Source organism: Coccinella septempunctata, chromosome 1 (genome assembly GCF_907165205.1).
Source record: "Coccinella septempunctata chromosome 1, icCocSept1.1, whole genome shotgun sequence".
NCBI classification, from domain to species: domain Eukaryota; kingdom Metazoa; phylum Arthropoda; class Insecta; order Coleoptera; family Coccinellidae; genus Coccinella; species Coccinella septempunctata.
The window spans coordinates 41759901-41781234 of NC_058189.1; the positions used below are offsets into that span (position 1 = coordinate 41759901).

Sequence of the window (21334 nt, forward strand, 5' to 3'; positions counted from 1 at the left end):
ACAGAGTGCCAAAAATGTAACTTAACTCGTCAATAATTCTTGTACAAAGAATAATTAAGGCACCCGTCGATTTTTAATTTCAAAAACAATCTATCGTATGCATTTTTGAATTTGATATTTCTCACCCCCTATGCCCGCAATCCTCTACTTAATTTTTTCAAATGGGAATATATGGATTGTGATACATCAAATGAAAGGTAATTTGATTACCTATTCAGCGAAGTGGCTGAAAGTAAAATTGGTTGTGTCATTTTTTTCATTAAAAACTTACGAAATAATTTGTGATTAGAGAGTACAATCAGACCATTATTCTTTTACTAATTATTATTAGGATAAATCCAGGAATCCGTGGATTTGTAATTCCGAAAGCAGGTCTCCCTATGCTTTTTTGAGTTTGAAATCTCTCACCCGTTACGCTCCACACCCCTCTATTTTTTTTTTCAAATGGGATAATACTAATATTCCTATATGACAGAATAAGTAGTTCGCATCTCTAAGTTCATACAACAGCAAAAGCTTGAAAAAAACCTTGCGCCAGTTACTTCAAGATTGAAGGTGGTGCTTAACACCACTGGCGAAAAATATAACATTGGCGAAGAAAAGTCGGGGTTATAGCTACAATTTGAAAAAAAGGTGATCTTTCCATAGAAACACAATGTATCCGAAAAGATATTCCAAATTGTTAACTCAACATCTACCCAGCATCAAAATAATCAAATCATCAAAAATAACTTTGCAAGGCCTCTTCTATTCTGAGTATTCGAACCGAAAGTTTTGGGAGTCTTGCATTCACACATCCCCTGTAAGGGATTGAAAAAATATGCATGGCGTCAGTTGCATTCAGACAAACGACCAAACAGCATCAACAAACTTAGGCAAGTTATTAACGCGCAAGGATTTCGATGCTTCATTATCGAACAAGTTCTTCACTGAAATTTCAACTTTGTACCTTCCGACTTAACTTGTCGCCCTTTGATTGCAAATATCTCATCTGATGCCTTACATTCCACGAATGTATATTGAACCATCATTTCGATCGATTCGTTTGTGTAACAAATTTCCGTAGGGTCCTTTGAATATACTGCAATAAATCATAATAAACTTCAGTGCGCAATGAATGATATTCAGTCATTCCGTCAGCTCTTACTTCATGTGATCGAAATTTTTCATTTTTTTCAGGTATCCTGACGCTATACATGGTTAATATATTATTATACTCCAAAGCAGATGCCACAGTTATTTATCACACGTTTATTATGATGGTATATTTCTTCCCTCTTATTGGGGCCATAATATCAGACAGTTTCTTGGGAAAATTCCGAACAATTTTTTACGTTTCTATCATCTATGCAGCTGGTAGTATCATACTATCAATCTCTTCTATACCTTCTCTAAATTTACCCATGAGAGAATCCTCAATTCTTGGCCTTGCCCTCATAGCAATTGGCACTGGAGGAATCAAACCATGCGTATCAGCTTTTGGGGGTGACCAGTTTGTTCTTCCAGAACAGGCTACGCTTCTGGCCATGTTTTTCTCCCTATTTTATTTCTCAATAAATGCTGGCAGTCTGTTATCCACCTTTTTGACACCTGTACTAAGAGAAGACGTCCACTGTTTTGGAAATACATCGTGTTATCCCTTGGCCTTTGGGGTTCCAGGACTGCTTATGATAATTGCGATAGGTGAGTGTGCACAGTTTTTCTCCTTTTCCAACACATATTATAGTAAAAATATTTCTGGGATTTGTAAATTGAACTACCCTTGTCGCGGAAGCACTGAATACTAAGTTTTTATAAATACGGAGTTTGTTCTTTGAACAACCAATAATTACACAGGAGTTTCCACGGTGGGTGGGTAATAGAAGTTTACGGAGAACGGATCGTAGATCCTACGATTTAAAATTTGGGTACAAGGGGTTGACGCTTCTGATCTATCTGATCTGAGACTAAAATATTTTCAATATTGCGACGTTGCCGATTTTACGGAAAAATAAAATAAAAAATTTACTTTTTTGGCTTCTCTAACACCATCTGAATATTTTGGCTAGTAGTTTCATATTCCTATTCTTGATAATGTCGGAAATATTAAGGTTTTCCACAGAAATGACATTTCATACTTCAGGTAACATTTCAAAAATATGTAGGAGGATGTGTTTCGTGAAGAAAAAGCTCGGTTTGTTATAAAGAAGAATTCTTCATCTTGTCACTCGATAAGAAACCGGCAAAAAGTTGATTTTTCAAATGGAACACCCTACATTTTATTTGATATTTTCAGAGAAAATCACAAAATGTTTCTGATAATGCATCATATTCCCATATAAATCCTCATGGGTTTCGGAAACAAAGTCAAATTTCAAATGAAAGTGAGGGTTTTCAGAATGCCTTGCTTATTATAAAACAAATAATAGATTCCGTTGGTATAAGAATTCCCGATGAAATGAGGTTGGACCTGAAAAATTTTTCATCTTCTTATTATGACGCTGATTTTTCGCTGATGCACCTCAATATACTTGAAGCATATCTTTTGAGTGATCACAGTCCTGATTTGATTTGTATAACTGAGCATTTTGTTAGATATGATTGTGAAAATATTCTTAATGTTGATGGGTGGTTGACTGCATCCACTTTCTGTAGAAAAATATACAATCATGGCGGTGTTGCTATACTGACCAAGAATAGAGATTATGTTGTTCTCAATGAAATAAATATCAAGTCGGTTGAGCTTCACTGTGAGTTAGCTGCCATTCGTCTCAATAGACTTTATTACAGTGATTACCTGTTATCGTTCACCTTATGGTGATTTTGAAATTTTTTTAACAATCATCGAGAATGTTCTTAGAACTCTTGTGAAGTCTCATGTTTTAATTTGCGGCGATTTCAATGTCTTGGATGATAGGTCTGGACGGTTGTGCGACCTGCTCAGTAGTTTTGGTTATCGTCACACTGTGCTGGAGCCCACTAGGGGTCGTAATTGCCTGGATAACATATTGGGCCTGTTCCGATATTGCTGGTTTTACTGGCCCGCAATTGAATAACAATAGAACTCGAACGACTGGGCCAATAGGCATCGTCGCTGAATTACTGACAGTACTGTTCAGTAATATCGGAACAGACGGATTTTAAATTTTTTTTCTTCAAAATGAAATAACCAGGGTTGCTGACTGTAATTTTTCAGATCATAGAGCTCAATTTTTCGATGGAACTCTTTGTGTTGTGGCTTCTCCTGTGGTGAGTCGGAAATGTAGACCTGTAACCTTGAAGGGTTTGTATCGAATGCATTCAATTTTGGAGGATACCGATTGGGATTTTGTCAGGGGTTATGATATTGATATCAACGATGCATTCAATCAATTTCATGCGTATATCGTTGAGGTTTATATGCGGGCTTTTCCGGAACATACATTCAAGGATTCGAAGGCATCTGAGAAACTGAATTGGTTTGATGGTGAACTCAGGGAGCTGAGGAATCAACTTAGTCTTGTATCCGATATGTATAGTAGATACAGGTCTTTGGAACTCAAATTGTTGAGGAATAGGTGTCGATTGAAATATGGATTGAGAATAGATGAAGAAAAGACCGAAGCAAATGATTTGCTCATCCAGAGTTCGAGTAATCCAATTCGGGCTGCATGGAATATTGCCGAAAAGAAAGGACACTACCTAGCTCTGCCTCTTCTTCGAAAATTTCCGCTGATCAATTCAATCACTACTTTACTAGTATTCCGCATAACATTTTGAATTCTTTACCAAAAGGAAACACGACAGCTACTCCTTTCTTTCATGTGAGTGTTCCTGATGGTCTGAAGTTCTCTTTCAGGGAGATTTCCTATGTTGAGGTAAGAGATGCTATTGATTCACTTAAAAATAGTAAATCACGTGATTATTATGATCTTTCTGTGAAGCTGTTAAAAAAAATGTGAATAATCTGATATATCCGATTACACGATTGTTCAATAGATGCATTGTGGAGGGTGTATACCCAGATTGTTTGAAGATTTCGAAAGTAATACCAATTTTCAAAAAGGGTGATGAGATGATCCGTCCAACTATAGACCCATATCGTTGGTGCCTGAATTCTCTAAGGTGTTTGAAAAACTTTTAAGCAATCAGATTGTTGATTATTTTGAGTCAAATCTTTTGTTCAGTGGTCAACAGTTTGGATTTAGAAAGGGTAAAAATACTACAGACGCCATTATAGAGTTCGTAAATAATACGATTCGTTGTTTTGAAGAAGGCTCTTATGGCCTCTCCCTTTTTTTAGATTTGTCTAAGGCGTTCGACTGCGTTTCGCATTCTCGTCTTTTGAACAAATTGAGTAGGTATGGTTTCGATGAAGTCAGTAGGAATCTTGTGAAGTCATTCTTGACTAATCGTCGCCAATGTGTCTATTCACATGACAAATGGTCTGACCAGAAAAATGTGACAATAGGAGTACTGCAAGGTTCAGTATTGGGACCCTTGCTGTTTTTAATTTATATTAATGATTTCCCTGGCTTTTTGAAGAATTATTTAAGTATTTTATTTGCTGATGACTCTACCATATCTGTTGCTTGTGATAAGATAGAATATGCGAGTAACCTTTATGACGGGGCGTTGTCGGATGCCTTGGCGTGGTTTACGGCAAATGAACTTTGTTTGGATGTACACAAAACAGAGAAGGTGGTTTTTAGTCTGAGATCCTTCGATTCCTCTAGTTTGAAGGTTTCGAACAGGGTGAATTTTTTGGGTATCACACTTGACTCCCACCTTACTTGGAATGAGCATGTGGATGATCTGGCTAGAAAACTGGGACGGAGTATCTTTCTCCTGAGAAACCTTGCTGGCTCTGTCTCATTGGGGGTACTCAAAATGGTGTATTTTTCACTGTTTGAGTCTCACATTAGATATGGGCTGGTTGTCTGGGGAAACTCTGGAACCAGTTCTAGAATATATTCGGTATCCAGCGTCGAGCGGTTAGGGTGATTGCGAAGCTTGGCTACAGAGATTGTTGCAGGGAGGCTTACAAGGATTTGAATATTCTTACTTTCCCATCTTTGTTCGTGTATGAATGCCTTAGATATGCGCATCGTAGGTCTGCTAGCTTTTAGGAGAACAGGGATGTGCATTCTTATAACACGAGAGGTAAAAGTATGATTCATCTACCTTTTCTAAGACTGAGCAGGTCGCACAATGGTCCGGATTATTTGACTGTGGAATTTTATAATGTTTTGCCAATCGCATTCCGATCTTTATCTATGAAGCAGTTTGAAGATAAGTTGAAAACTTTATTGTTGAAACGTTGTTTGTATTCGATAAATGATTTTTTTGTTGTTGAAATCTATTGATTTTAATAGTGATATTGGTGAGTGTTTGATAATTCTTTCAAAATTTTACTCTTACTGTCATAGCTGTTTTTATTTGTTTTTTTTTGTCTATTTTCCAGTCTAATGTATTTTATTGTATACACCTATAGTTTGTATACTTTCTTGGACGTATGTAAGCAGATTTCACTGCGATTAACATGAATAAACTATCTATCTATCTATCTATCTATCTATAACGAGAGGCAAAACAGTAGACGTTATATTAAAACTAAAGGAAAGTGCGGAAGTGGAAGCATTGAAGGAAGGAGATACGGACAAGTATCTATTTATCAAACGGTCTAAAGTCCAGACGGATCAATCGGACCCAGATGAAGTGAGAATTGACAGAAAAGAAGAGTTCACTCGAAAATTGAGAAGGATTATAAAGACTGGTCTAAACATCAAGAATCTGACCAAAGCGATTAATACCTGCGTTTGCTCATCACTCAGCTTCTCTCGGTACCATGGCTTGGACCACCACCCATTTAGCAGCCTTATAGAGAAAAATAAGAACAATGCTGACAAAAAATCATAAGCTTTACCCTGAAAGCTCAGTAGAACGAACACCTTTGGGGTCGAGGAATTGTGAATTTGTCCAATCGTATGTCTCAGAAAATTGAAGCAATATTTCCTGAAAAAGGCTACTTTGTCAGAAGTCAGAACTTCATCGAATGGTTTGTGATGCTGATAATTCTACTCCATTAGAGTTGAAACAGGCGCACTTAGAAATCTTCGAACACTCTGCAGAAAGCAAAATGCTTGACAAACCTTTACATGAGAGACACCAGAACGAGGTCAACCATCATTACGTTGACACATCTGCGTCGAACATAAAAGGCTACTTAATATAACTACCATCAAGATTATGTATTGGTAACTTGTTCATCACAAGCTCTACTGGGATCTCATGGTTCTAAAATACCGTAGAATAACCCACGATAAACCTGAACTCATATTATTACTGAATAAAGATGAGAATAGAGCACTAGTGCTAGAAGTGCACGAAGCACGAAGTGCTAGATAGGCACTTCGAAAAGATTTCGAAATACAAAGATCTCGAAGAACAAACCGGGAGACAGTGGAACTTCGACAATAAGTGCGAGGAGATCAGGGATCTAACCGACAATAAGAAGCCAATCGACATCAGGGAGCCGAGAAGTAGCCTGTGCCCTACCACGACTGTGAGCCCGAGAACCAGTAAAGGCTCCAACAGAGCTTAATCCTTTTGATAACTGAGTTATATGGGATAAGTGAATGTTCCTCTGGATCGGAGTATGAAAGCTGCATGGCTAAAGTCATAATATTGAATTTTTATAAGTGTTTCTTCATCATTGAGATTATGTGGATGGTGTGGTGTGATCAAGAAAAAAATCAGTTTTACCAGGTCTCATTACCAGTTCTTCTCGAATCCGAATTGAATGCCTCGTCAGTTATATAAGTCATCCAATGAATGTGGTAGCGGCATGAACAAAAGTAGATCGAGTCTTTCGCGGATATCGGTCCACGCAAGTTACTGTTTTTGTAGACAATTTAATTCCTTTGAAACAGTCAGGCCGCTATCATTTCTCCCCAAAATTGGTTAAACCACTTGAGATCACGTGCAGCAGTCTGTCTGGAATGGTAATGTCTTCTCATCATTTTATTTCACTGAACGAACGGTATGTACAGGGTGGGCAAAATTCGTGGTCTACTGAGGGGATCTCGAGAACTATAGCAGCTAGAAGAACAGGGATGGCACGTTCTCTAGCTCATTTTCCTCGACTAATCCAAATATGAAAACAGAATCGGCCTATCATTTCCAGATTTTGAGAAATTTTCAATAATGCTGATTTACTGGCTTGTTTCAACGCGTACTGGAAAATCACGATGACATTCTACATGCAACTTTTAATGAGTAATTCAGATATTTCGAATCGTTTATTTTCAAGATATATGGCCGGGATTTCTGATTTTTCAAATGTAAACTGAAGTTGAGAGTTATGCATTTATTTTTCGTGGACTCGATACTCTTTGATCAGAATTACCGATTGTCAAATCAATTTTCTAATTCAGCATTCAAAAAATATATCTCCAACATTGTTCTCAAAAATTAGGTACTATATGCTTATTTCTCGAAAACACCATTATATAATTTCATACATGGTGTTTCACGCAAAATGTTTATTAGACGTATCTAGAACCGAATCAGACTTTTTCTGACTTTTCAACTCCCACAACGCGAGCTAGGTATGAACAAGCGTAGGATAATCCTAGTGAAGTTGAAACATCATCAGCACAGTGTATTTCAACCGGAGGAGGGTGCCTCAAGCGAAACCGGTGGGGCGCTTTGGGAAATATTTTGAAATCTCATCACGATGCGACACCTGTGTCACAAAAACGGAACTAAAACTCACTTACTCTACAGACTTCTACACACTCACTAATGGCTAAGAATGTACAACAATTCCTCAAGCGACGGCAGCTTTCGCTTAAGGCCCCATCGTCCGCTTGAAATATCTAGCACTACACATTAATGATGAGGGACAATGATCCCGAAACGGCTCTACACTTGTGTTTAGGTATTTTCAATTTCTCGGGCGCATTATTCAACCGACAATTCTACGTAATTGTCTTTCTCCAATTTGATTGAAAAAAGTAACCAATCTTATGGGCAGATGATGTGTGTATATGGTAAGCTAATATTATGTATCTAAGTACTTATATAATTCAAAAAAGAACTCACAAATTCAATTATAGATATCGAACCTTACTCGATTTCAGAATTTTTAAACTATTCCTATGTGAACACTATAGTATAATTTGTTTTTGTTTTCTATTGTTGACGGTCTCTCATTTTTTTGTATATTTGTATTGAAAATTCTGAGAATAAAGTTGTTGTTATTGTTATTGTTATTGTTATTGTTATTGTTATAGAATGACGGACCAATAGGACACCTCATATTTGCTCAAAATTCAACTTCATCAAAATTAATAACTGGAGTATGTACATACACTTGAAACATAATCTTTCTATAGCTAACTACAATAAAATCATGATAAATCAGATAAATAAGGGTGAAATTAAAAATTCTTGTGTTTTAATGATGACAGTCGGTTTTTACGAATAATGAAGTAATATAATAGATCTTGAAAACCTAAAAAAAAACAAAAAAATAATAATTCAATGTCTACCAAAATTGAATGAGTAAAAAATTATTCATTTATTACTCACATGAGGAACTATTTTGTGACATAACACTTATTTTCAAGACAAGACATGGAATCTTCAAACTATTTCAGGGCTTCGCATTCGACGTTGTATATTTGTAGAGAGTACCTAGACAAAGTATTTAATAAATATATTTCAATACATCTCGCAGTTGTGTCATAGAAAACCAGATTTTTCAGATTGCAGGTGAGATATTGCGGATGTCCTATAATTTGTTTTTATTTTTGACAGTAATTTTTGGACTTGGGAAGCCACTGTACAAAATCAAGCAGCCTGAAGGAAATGTTGTACTCAAAGTGATGAAATGTATAGGGGTAAGTTGCACATCATTTCTCATTTTGCTCATCAGACAATCACTAGTAAGATTTAGATAAATTCACATTTTAACGTTAATAATCCTATCAAAAAACATCACAATAATACCATAGGAAACAAAACAATTCCAGATTCGGTTGAATTTGAAATAAAAAAATTCTTTTATTGGAAATATATTTAGAAGGCCCCCTTCTCCAATTTCTGGGACATTAATGAAAAACTTCCAATTTTCCCTTGGTCGATTCCAAAAAGTAGGTTCAATGAAGAATAACAAAAATTTGTTTTTTGCAGAATGCGATCAAAACGAAAGCTTCATCTACTGAAAAGAAGGAACACTGGCTCGACCATTCTTCCATAAAGTATGGTCAGCACTTCGTCGACGACATAAAAGCCACACTAAAAGTGCTCATCCTCTACCTCCCACTCCCAATTTTCTGGGCACTCTACGATCAGCAAGGCACCGCATGGACCTTCCAAGCGGTACGAATGGACGGAAACATCGGATTCTATACAATCCTTCCCGACCAATTCCAGCTTATCAATCCTCTGCTCATCATGGCCTTCATTCCCATATTCCAATATATCGTGTATCCGGTATTTCAAAAATTGGGAATGCTGAGGACCCCCCTGGAAAAGATGACTTGGGGCGGGTTCTTAGCAGCCCTAGCCTTCGCCGTATCGGCGTTTGTTTCCATCCAAATCGAATCTACCGATCCAGTATTACCCGGTGAGGGATTTGCTCAAGTTAGATTTTACAACCCGTTACCCTGTGATATAGTTATAACGAAGACGGAACCTTGTAGTCTTAAGGAAGACCTGAACGGTCTGGTGAAGCGAATGGACTACGTTGAAATACTCGATCTGAAGATGAGGCACGCGCTCGAGAGAAACGTGACCATAAACTTCGAAGCCGAATGTACGAAGGAAAAATCACAAACCATGACTTTTTTAGTTCAGTCTAAAACTACCATGTTGGCTTATTTCACGTATGATGGACTTGTTGCCAGATACGATGACATCACTAAGGATGATGACACAGGATCCCCATATCTAAGGTGGGTTATTGTACATATACAGGAGTCTTTTGAAGATGAGTCTTTTCTGTTTATTTTCGTTAATACGAGAGTATAGGCGGCTGCGGCGGGAGGCCAGGGGGATCGCCCTTCCTTGGCATTCTGATCCCTTTGTCGTTTTCGGGACAACAAAAACACACAAAACGGAAAGTATTGAATTCGCATCAATTTTCTGGTTTCCGATAGAATTACTATACCAGGCGATGAATTTATTAAATGGGCAGAAGCTAAGGATACATGATACATAGAGGTCACTGAGGTCAGTCAGAATAACCTATATTTGAAAAGTCTCACTCTCTTTATAACAAAGGCGTATTATGGATTTTGTCAATTTCTTCAATGGCCTATGACTTTCGAACCACTCAGGTTATTTTGATGATAAGTGGTTCGTTTATTCTCTGGAACAACTATTTAATACTGGCATAGTTTTTGAATTATTACAGGTCCGGCATAGGAACAATTGATGAATTGATAAATAGATTTCAACAACAAAAAAAACCTGGATATCAAAACTCTATACTTTATATAGTTATCCGAAAAAAAAGAGAAGACCCGGGGTAAAATCTGAATTCAGACAACAGTAAAAAAAATTTCCAAAATTTCATCCAGTATTCATTAATTTTACCAATTGAATTGAATTTTTTGGGTCACAAATTTGAAGCACCAAGAAAGTAGAAGTCTGTATTAGGAGAAATCTGTAATAATTTCAATTAATTATATCTCCACTGAAAACGATAACATCGAGGATAACATTAATTTAATAGATATCTCAATCATATCACAATGAAATGAGTCCTGAAAAACATTATCATGAAAAAACTTCATGTTCATGCTATGCCTTTTAAACGGAGAGAAAAAATTCAAAATGGGCACTACTCATTGAAGGCTTTCAGAAGTAAATCATTTAGGTTTTCTATGTTTCTCAAGGCGTGAATGTGCTGTCCAAATTTAGATATCTAATACATATGTGAATCGTACGTTTTCAGTGGTAAAATTACTCGGAATTATCGCAGATTCATCCAAATAATAAGGCGTTGTAAGAGGATGAAAATTCAATTGAATCGCTGAAATCTATAAATGTCGAACAGAATTGTGTTTCATAAAATTTTGGTTACTGCGATGTCTGAAAATTCAGATTTGACTAGATTAATTGAGTATTTAACACGTTGACTGTCCCCATTCTAATTTTTTTTTCACCCCCCACGTCCAACACATTTATCCAAAGAGAAGGGTTACTTTTGAGTGATAAAATATATATTCTATGAAAAATTAATTCTGCAGCCATTTAAGGAAGTTTTCTTGTTCAAAATCTTCAAGTCCAATGGAAGGCTTGATGCTGACGTTTCTTGAATCACGTATGATTAATTATGATTGAGGCTATCAATACATATTTCTACAAGACGTTAAGCCCATATGAACCGACCAAACTGCAGCGTTCATGAAAAGTAACCATATTTATCTTGAACGTCAAATGAATCAATGAATCACATACGACTCATGGACTCCTGGCGAAAATTTTTATGTATCATATGTGACTCATGGGACAGTCAACGTGTTAAATCGCATTCGGAAGCACCAGACATTCTTTGTTCCTTTAGTTTTTTCTCCTTTTGTCGAATGTGAGGAATTTCGATATATAAGGTATTTTCTTAGGTTTAATATTATTTATTAGTTTTTCCTAGTCCGGACCAGGAAAATAATTCAGTTACTATGTCAGTGTGAGCGGAGAATTAACGAACCAAATATCATCAAAATATACAGGGTGAGTCTTTGACTCGTACAAATATTTTAATAGTAGATTCTTGAGGTCAAAAGAAAGACTTTTTTCCTATACCATTTTTTTCGATTCGGCCCTGATAAAAATATTAAGCCATTTTGAGTATTTTTCATAATGAGCTATGCCACCCCTGGCTGGAGAAACAAAATTCCCTTAGGAATAACAAGCTAACTCTATGACACTAAACATATGTGGATTTCTTGAACAGAGCTGCATTCAGCCAAAGTACCCAATTTTCCGAATATCGCAGATATTTTTAATTTTTATTACTGAAAAACGGCGCATTATTTGGGAGAATATGGAATACTTTTAGTTTACAAAACGTTCAAATATTCATTAGATAGCATTCAACTTAGTTTAAGAATTTCTTTTGTTCGAAAAAGATTCATTTTGATGAATCATTTTGAATGAAAAACTATATTCTGAAATTCAATTCCCTCGATAATTCGATAAATGCGTTTGTAACGTAAAACTAAAAATAACATTTGGGCATGGTTTTTCAACAGCCTTTACCTATGTTTTAAACCGAGCCGATTCGGGAAAAATGGTGAAACGAAAAAGTGTTTCTTTTGACATCAAGAATCTACTGTTAAAATATTCGTACAAATCAAAGAATCGCCCTGTATAGAGTGGTTCAAAAGTTATCGGTAATTGAAGAAATTGATGAAATGAATGAAACCCCTTATTGCACCTTTATTATAAAGAGAGATAGAAGCTGTGAATATAGGTAATTCTGACTCAACTCAATGTCCTCTATTTACCCTTAGCTTCGGCTCATGTACTAATGAATTACCTTGTATAATTTTCAATATTGCGTTATCACTAGTCATGACAAACCAGCTGCACCATAAAAAGAAAAATTATGTTTGAAATGTTCAAAACGACAAAAACCAAACTAATGCTTATGCAATAGAATAAATTTCATGTGAAACAGAACGAACTTTGGATATTTATACAGGATGGGCCATCCATAACTTTCGACCCCGAATTTTGGGGAACAAATGAGGGTGTTCAAATGAGTTTGATATCACTAACCCTCTAGCCGCAACCCCTAAAAGCTCTCATTTTTGAATAGGGAAAAGGGGTCGAGCAGCACCTTGTTGGAAAGGCAATTCAATTTCCTGCATGAGTGTATTTTTTTTTCATCGCTTTATTATTATACAGAGTGACTCAGTGTCCCGTCAATAACTTTCACACGCCGAATTTGGATCTTTGAGATGGAAAAAACGCTAGGACGTACAGTTCACAACCGTTCCAAACCACTCTACGAACTAGTACGAACAAACCTAATGAATTCGATATCACTACCCCTCTAGCCGCTACCACTTAGAGCAATTATTTTTGAATAGAAATAATATGTAGGTCGTAAATCGTGCGCTTTCGTTTAAATTGAAATAATTGCTGTTAGGGTAGCGGCTAGAGGGGTAGTGATATCGAATTCATGTTTTGACCCGTCCGAGCATTTTTTCCATCTCAAAGATCCACATTCGGCGTGTGAAAGTTATTGATGGGATACTGAATCACTCTGTATAATAATAAAGCGATGAAAAACAAATACACTCGTGCAGGAAATTAAATTGCCTTTCCAACAAGGTGCTGCTCGACCCCTTTTCCCTATTCAAATCTGAGAGCTGTTAGGGATTGCGGCTAGAGGGGTAGTGCTATCAAACTCATTTGAACACCCATATTTGTCCCTCTTTCAACAAAATTAGGGTCTGAGCGATTTTTCGTTATTCCATCCCAAAGCTCAAAATTCGGAGTGGAAAGTTATGGATGGCCCACCCTGTATAGAAAGACCGAAAGATGGAAAGTATTGATCAAGTTTCGTAACATATGAGGGTATTTATATTGAATGTGATATTGTGGAATTGAATTAACGAATGCAGTTTCTCCTTGTCGTATCACTATAAGAAGCTCTAATCGTATTTTAATGATATCTCTGTGACCAGAATGGACAGTACTTATAGACACTCAATAATACACTTACCTCAATCATTTCGAAAGGGAAGAATAACTAACCGCAAATGCATTATTGGTACGACGACGAGTTACGTATCAGATCAGAAAATAATCAGGTAGTATGGTGGTTATTATTACATATTATATTACATAATGCTGGAACGCGAAGGAAATCGGAATATTCCGAATCGTTTTCATCCTTTTCGTATGTCATCATCTATTCCCCATATGGTACAAACCTGCGATTGGCAGATAGCAATTTTACAATAGTTTCTTTTCATACTCCCTTTCATGGTGCATTAACCCATGGAGTTGTGGGGAAAACCTAAATAACCTGAATATGTAGTTCTGATTCTATTCATCTATTTTTCACGGCGTGGAGCCGATTTTTCCAACAATTTCCTTGCATAGTGAACCACTATGGAATTGATGTGGGCGATACTTATTGAAAATTCATAATTGATCCCGAAGATTGAAACATAGTATATATAATTTTCCTTATCCTCTGGAAGAAACTATTGTAAAGCTGCAATGCTGAAAACTCATGGTTAGGTTAGTTGAAATCGTGGAAATTAATTCTTTTTTTTCTGATCGAACCAATATTGAGCTATATCGCCTTAGTTACCATGTGTCATAACACACTCATATTTCCCTAGGGAAATATGGAATGTCAGTTCATATTTCCCTAGGGAAATATGAAACGTCAAATCATATTTCTTTCAAACAGCAAATCATATTTTATTTCTTTATTTAGTAACAAAATGGAAACTGCAATTGTTGAAATTTCCACTGAAAGTTTTTCCACCAGATACAAAGGAAGAAGAAATATCTTGTTCATAATTATTCGTCGACGAGACTACAGTTTTCTTGAGAACATTCCGTGCAGCAGCAGTCTCGGACGATTCTCCCAAAACGGTCTTCAAAGACTGTGATGCTGCAGATGGCTCTCCCTCCACACCTGCTATCATCTTCGCTACCTTATTTTTCTGCAGCATACTGTCAGCCAGATAGCCTTCTGCAACAGACGAACTTTTTCAACCACCATGTCTCTTGAGTGTTGTCATTGAGGCTCCCGCATCGGCAACCAAAGTCGCGGATGTTCGTCTTCCACAATGGCCTGTATACATTTTCGGATTATCTAATCCCAACCATTCAGCAACCTTACTCGGAATTTTTCCGAAGGTATTTTTGCCGACGGGCTGAAGAGTACACTTCTTATCTCTATAAGCTACGAAGAACCTAAGAAATCCTTGCGGACGCAACGCCGAATACTCCCGCACCAAACGAGCAGCACCCAGATCTTCTTCATCAATTATAGTGGATATTCTGTTTATATCATTCTTAGTTTTTGAGACTTTAATTATGATTACCGACCCACGATCTTCGATATCTGAAGATAGCATATTCACCAGCTCTTGTGTTCTGCAGGCGCCAAAGATTCCCATTATTAAAACAACCTTCAAAATTGTGAATGTAAAAATCTTATCAACAGAGGAAATCAAAATGAAACTTTTACCTTATACATAAAAATACATAAAAAAAAGCTCATTAGGAGCTTCACTCAAGAATGTCTTGAGCTGCTCCCGGGACAACACTGCTGATTTTTTAGGAACGTATCCTTTAATTTTGTTCTTAACAAATGCTTCGACTTCATCGAATAACTTGACATCAGTTTTTTCCTTCAAATGTAGCATTGATCTTAACATCGATAGTTTCGGCCATAACGTGTTTGGTGAATATTTCTGCGACTGGGGATCGAATGAATTAATCATACATCAAGAATAACAAGAATCAGAGCAACATACCAAATCTTGGAAATATGCTAACAAAATATTATCGCTCACACCGTCCACCAAATTTTTTCTTTTCCACTCCTGAAAGCAATCGTACTCTCTACTGTAGGCAGCTTGAGATTTGGCCGGAACCAAAGATTCACGGGCTTTTGCCGATTGAGTTTCGACGTAGTTCGACATTATTTCAATAATTTTATTTCTGACAAGACGTCAAAATGAAACCAGTCAACCATGATTTTCAGAAATATGGCTCATAGCAACGTTAAAAATTTAATTATTACAAAAATATACAATCTAACAATGATTTCCCCATAACAGATTATTTCAATCAGAAAAAAACTATTGATTACACCACGGGAAATATGAATATATTTCCCTCGGTTGTCTATACATCCCTCGGGCTCCGCCCTCGGGATGTAACTTTGACAACCTCGGGAAATATACTGTTCATATTTCCCTAGTTGTAATAATAGCTATTTTAACGACTCTCATCTGCCGGGTTTACAAAATATAATCATTTTATGAAGGTTGAGAAATATGACAACGATTTGATTTTATTCGAATCAATTCAATATTATTGAAGAATTATTTTTTCAGGACTTTGATGAGCAAAGCGTCCACCGAGAAGCTATACTATGTGTCTTTTTTAAATGGTGAATCTGAGCTACAAACAGTCAATAACACCTTTACTGATCGTCTCAAAATATCAGCTGGAAGTTATCGAGTTTTCAGAACAGATCAAATAAAGTCGAATAGCTCGATGAACAACACCGATCACTTGATGCAGCTAACCAAGACTGCCAATGATATTGAGATTGATCTTCGTTTAGGAGGTGTTTACACCCTGATGATAGAAGTTGGAGAAAACGATGAAATTGTGAGTAAATTGATAACTCATCCATTTTTCAATTCTTCAAATGATTAAACAAAATACCACCATTCAACGAGGACAAGGAAATTCTCAACTAAGATACATTTCTCAGTTGCTCTCGTGAAAGAATTGTTGATGGAAAATTTGTAAAAGTAGAATTTATTGGGCTCTTTCCATCAATCATTCATTCATTGCTGTATCCCGTTACCGGAAATAAATCTACAATAAGACAAAAAAAAATTTAAAGGTGCGAACAGACTTGTAATTTCTTAGGGCTAATTGCGACTGTGTGCCCTCCTGTGACTAAAGAGACCCAACCGTGACCTGCAGATCCTTCCACACTCAGGGCATGGATAGTCCATCAATGGGTTTATTATATCTAACATTTCGGTTAGCATTCGCCGGAGGAAATCGCTTGCTATTGACCGATTCGAATAATTATATACCTATTCGAATAATTCGAAAAATTTTCAGTGTTCTTGATGAAATTTTATTGGTATTTGAGAGAAATCGTAATCTTACAAAATTTATAAGGTGTTGTAATGGAAAAAACGAGTCAGATATATGTATTGTTCTGAAATATGAAACATGCAAAATAATATTTTAAAAATGTACTAGTGATTAGTGATCCCATATGACTGAAAAAGGAAAAATTAATCTAAATAGCTGCTCGCTGCTCGTACCTATTTATTGAAGCGATGAAACGCAAATAACTAGGACCACCCAGAATACTAGAAGAAAAAAAATATAGACAGTTTTTCTCTTTTCTCCAATGCTAACTATCATCTCTTTAGACCTTTTTCAGGGATTGAAATAATTTTTTGTTGATCTGATCAAAAATTCAAAAGGGGAACAAATATTTCATTTTTTCAGATAATTTCAAATATTTCTTGCGTTATTTCTCTGAAATTTTGTTCGTTCTCAAATATTTGCAGATTGGTCATCATTTTCAATTATTACCTACATAATCGATAGGTTCATGATTGTTCTTCGAATGAACTAATCTTTATATTCCTTATAGATGAGTGGAAAATTAGTAACAGTTACAGAGTCTAATTCTATCTCCATGCTCTGGCTTCTTCTACAATACATTATAATAACAGCAGCGGAAATCCTGTTCTCCATTACTGGTTTGGAATTTTCCTACTCCCAAGCGCCAGTTTCAATGAAGTCAGTGTTGACAGCTTCATTCTTATTGACGGATTCTATTGGAAATCTACTGGTGGTAGTTATTGAAGCAGCTAAATTTTCTGATCGAGCCGTAAGTATTATACTCGAAGAGATTCTTTTTATTGATCTATGTTTCTTCACAACAATGGCATACATAATTTCAAAATAAATGTTTCGGTGAATGTATTTTTGAAGAATTTTACGGCCGAATGATACCTATATCAGCAGGTTATTTCTGGACTTTCAAAGTCAGTCCAAAAATTAACCGATAATAGTCTGAATTATAAAAAAAATTCAAAGTTGTAACCATAGTCTTATTTTTGTTCAAAGTTATCTGCACATTTTCAACCGACCTTAAAGTGGGTTGTACTACTGTAGCAATGGGGTATTTTCCTAATTTTCAAAATATATGCCATAAAAATCCTTATAACTCAAATATCTCGAAATATATTTTTTTTCGAATTTTAACATATTGCATTTTGTCTGTATTCGATTACGAAAATTCTGATTTCAGAAGTGCTCTTGTGAACATTCTACGTCATTTTTACAATCCGGCAACGCCCATTTGTGTCAGTAATGGTCATGAAAGTTTTCTGATCACCATAGAAGTAATAAATATCAAGTTTGATGATCACATTTGACAAGAAAAACACACAAAATGTCATCGGTTAAGAAGGTAAGGACACAGATTACAGAAACAATTTTTTGTAATCTGTGGATATCTTCTTGATCGGTTCCAGTGTTGTCGAATTAACAAAAATTACTATATACTTCAATAAAGGCATTCTACGTCACAAACTTTCACATAGTCGAAGTTTCGAAGGGTGTATTTCTGAAATGTCTGAATTTTGAAGCGAATCTTTTACGTGTTGGATAACTAGTAGAAAAGGCTTTCCATAAATAATCTCAAATTCGGTTTTGGAGTTTTAGGAAACTTGCCCATTATAGAACATTGTCAACGTACAAAGTCACAAGCACTTTTAATACAGTGCCTCAAATTTCCTACACTGTTCCTAACTTACCTCGCACGATACACCAAGTTTTTCAACTGAACGCGAATTCAGAATTCAGATACTTTCAAATGTACTGGACCAACACAATTATAGTTCAGTCATTTGTTTCATTTTTTCGCGGTTGGCTTTGTCTTCCATACCTAGACCGGAGTCTCTTAGTACTAGAAATGAAATCGAATTAAACTTGAAGGGATGATAACTGAATTTTGAATGACATCCAAATGCCATTTTTGGTGAAATGAATTATTTTGAGGAATTCTACCTTCTGACGGAAAAAGCTCATCTATGAAAACGAAATGATCAAAAAAAAGTCTAGTAGACGAAACAGTTTCGTTTTATTCATATTTTCATATGAATACTGTTTTTTTTCAATATCGATGGCCAATTCTCGTTCCTTCCAGAATTTAATGAATAAGGACAAATCTCGGTTCAGGGAACTGAATAAAACAGTTTGAATACTAGAGCAACGTTTCAGCGTTAGACTTCGCCTTCCTCAGGCTACAATGTTTTTTTTAAAACCTCCAAATTATTTGACGTCATTGTCTTGTGAGAGCAGATTTCCATACAAGGTGAGACTTGTGCATATATTTCAACAGATTCCTGGGGTCACAAGAAACATTTTTTCCGTTGAAAAGATACAGGTTGTTGAAAATCCATAAAGTATTTCAGTTAATATCTAACACGATTTTATCTATTGAATACCATAAAAATAACAGAAATTTAAAGAAACCAATTCTTAAATTTAAAGTAAGTTGAACGCTCTACTTGAATATTTGACCATTTTTGGCGCATTTACTTGTTTTCGACATTTGTTTTCTTTGTACAATAATCATCCACCAGAGGGCGTTTAGATTTTTGGATTCGCCAATAAAAACGCATTACATAACCAAGAACAAGACATGGCACATTCTATTTCTTCTGCCTTTTAAGCGTAGATAGAGGAAGGAGAAGATAACGTAAACAACAAGAAAAGTGTGTCCAACATCTCTATGTTTTTGTTGACATTTACTGTGCATCTACTCCATGTTTGTTTACGTTTACCCCAATATTTGAATGTTTATTATCGTATTTGTGTTCGATGTAATAGTGTTTCGTGCGTTTTAAGACTTGAGTATCAAGAATTTCGGTGTTGACATGCCAGGAAATTGTGTAATTTGTGGAAAATATGCCGAAAAAGATATATTCGCAGATTCGGATTGGGGTAAACGTAAACAAAAACAAGTTGATGTTGGACACAGAGAGTTCTCCTTCGTAGCTGCGCAATGCGGTATCTTCTCTTTCCTCTATCTACGCTTTTAAGTTATGTGCTTGGCTGGCGCCATCTAGACACTACAGATGTGTGGTGTCAGATTTTACTTGTTATTCTGAAGGGAATTTCGTTGTCATTATAGCGTTTGAACGTTTAGAGAAAATATTCATTTATTTATATATATGAATATAAATGGGTTATGTTTGAATCTGGTAACTCTTGTACGAAATAAAATAAATAACGATAATAATAAACGATCACATATTGGAGATGAATATCAGAGCTAATATGGGTGGTTGCAAGCTGAAAAATTCGTTATAATTATCGAAGATAGTCAAGAGAAGAATATTCAATATTTATCGACAACGAAATTGTGGTAACTGAGTTATTGTATTATAAATACTATTTCGTTCACCAGACGGAATGGAAGAGGTGAGTTTATGCTTCATTTCGAAAGTTGAAATGGTATATTCAATGCTTGAAAAAAATTCAGTGTCAGAGGTTTCCAGGGTTGGAAAAGCTCATTATGAAAATTTAAAAAGGCTATAAGTTATTATCTATCACCTAGGCCGAATCGGAAAAAATGGTAGGGGGAAAAATGTTTCTTTTTGACTTAAAGAATCAACCTCTAAAATATATGTACGATTCGAAGACCCTCCCTATATAATGGCCTCAAATATCCCAATATAGGCGGGAAAGTTAGAAAATCCACCCACCCAAAGAGAAAGACTGAAATGAACGTCACGTTTGTCGCTCCATTCATCATATCTGTCGAATTTTATCATTTGAATTATTTCCCTATGTAATACTTAATTTCACTTTTAGTAAAGCAAATGTCTCTTCTCGTTACAGTCTTACAACTTCTTCTTCTATACTGGGTTGATGATTGTGGACATGTTGGTGTTTTGGTTCCTAGCTCGCAACTATAAGTACGTCGATTTCGAAGAAAGTGAAGAGCAAATGAAACTCGATAATGATAATAACTTCGTCCAATCGAAACAGGACATGTGTTTGGAAAATCCAGTATTCATAAAAAATCAAGATGATTGACTTTGATTGATCTCAATGGAATATTTGTAATATTATTGTACATAGATATATTTAATTTTATACATACTTATTTATCTTTATACTGTTACTAATTTTAATTTTGTCAATAAACTTTTGAAAATACATGGCTCTTTCGTGAATTAAACTTATACACAAAAAATTTTTGATTAATTATTATCATAAAAATGTATTCTCTGAGAATACTCGGCGAGTGAAAAACTTTCTTTGGGATTAGACGAATAAAAAAACTCTATTGAGTATTTCAGATTAAGTGATAATCAGTTATTTTCCAAACTATGTGGACGATGGTATTGTTTCTTCTTTCATACATATATATATATATATGCATTTTTGTTACATATTTTATCGATTTATTTTACATTTCAGCCATCGCAATTCCCAATGTATGACCTCTTCATAATCCAAATTGCTTGATTATCGTCGAAATTGAAACATTATTACAAAAAGCATTCGCTATCTTCCACATAACTACTAAGCACATTAAGCTGTTGGC

At 35.7% G+C, this 21334-nt stretch overlaps 1 protein-coding gene across 4 annotated transcripts in view; it reads left to right on the forward strand.

Annotated features, from left to right (window-relative positions):
* Window positions 1-20943, forward strand: part of LOC123316164 (peptide transporter family 1-like) — an 80051-nt gene extending 59108 nt beyond the window's left edge. For all 4 annotated transcript variants that reach the window (XM_044902161.1, XM_044902162.1, XM_044902163.1 and 1 more), the window contains 6 exons: window positions 1180-1683; window positions 8782-8864; window positions 9157-9920; window positions 16065-16344; window positions 17360-17599; window positions 20623-20943. In XM_044902161.1, coding sequence (XP_044758096.1) covers window positions 1180-1683; window positions 8782-8864; window positions 9157-9920; window positions 16065-16344; window positions 17360-17599; window positions 20623-20820 — 2069 coding nt within the window. In that variant the 3' untranslated portion in view covers window positions 20821-20943. The remainder of the gene's footprint in view (window positions 1-1179; window positions 1684-8781; window positions 8865-9156; window positions 9921-16064; window positions 16345-17359; window positions 17600-20622) is intronic.
* Window positions 20944-21334: the final 391 nt, after the last annotated feature.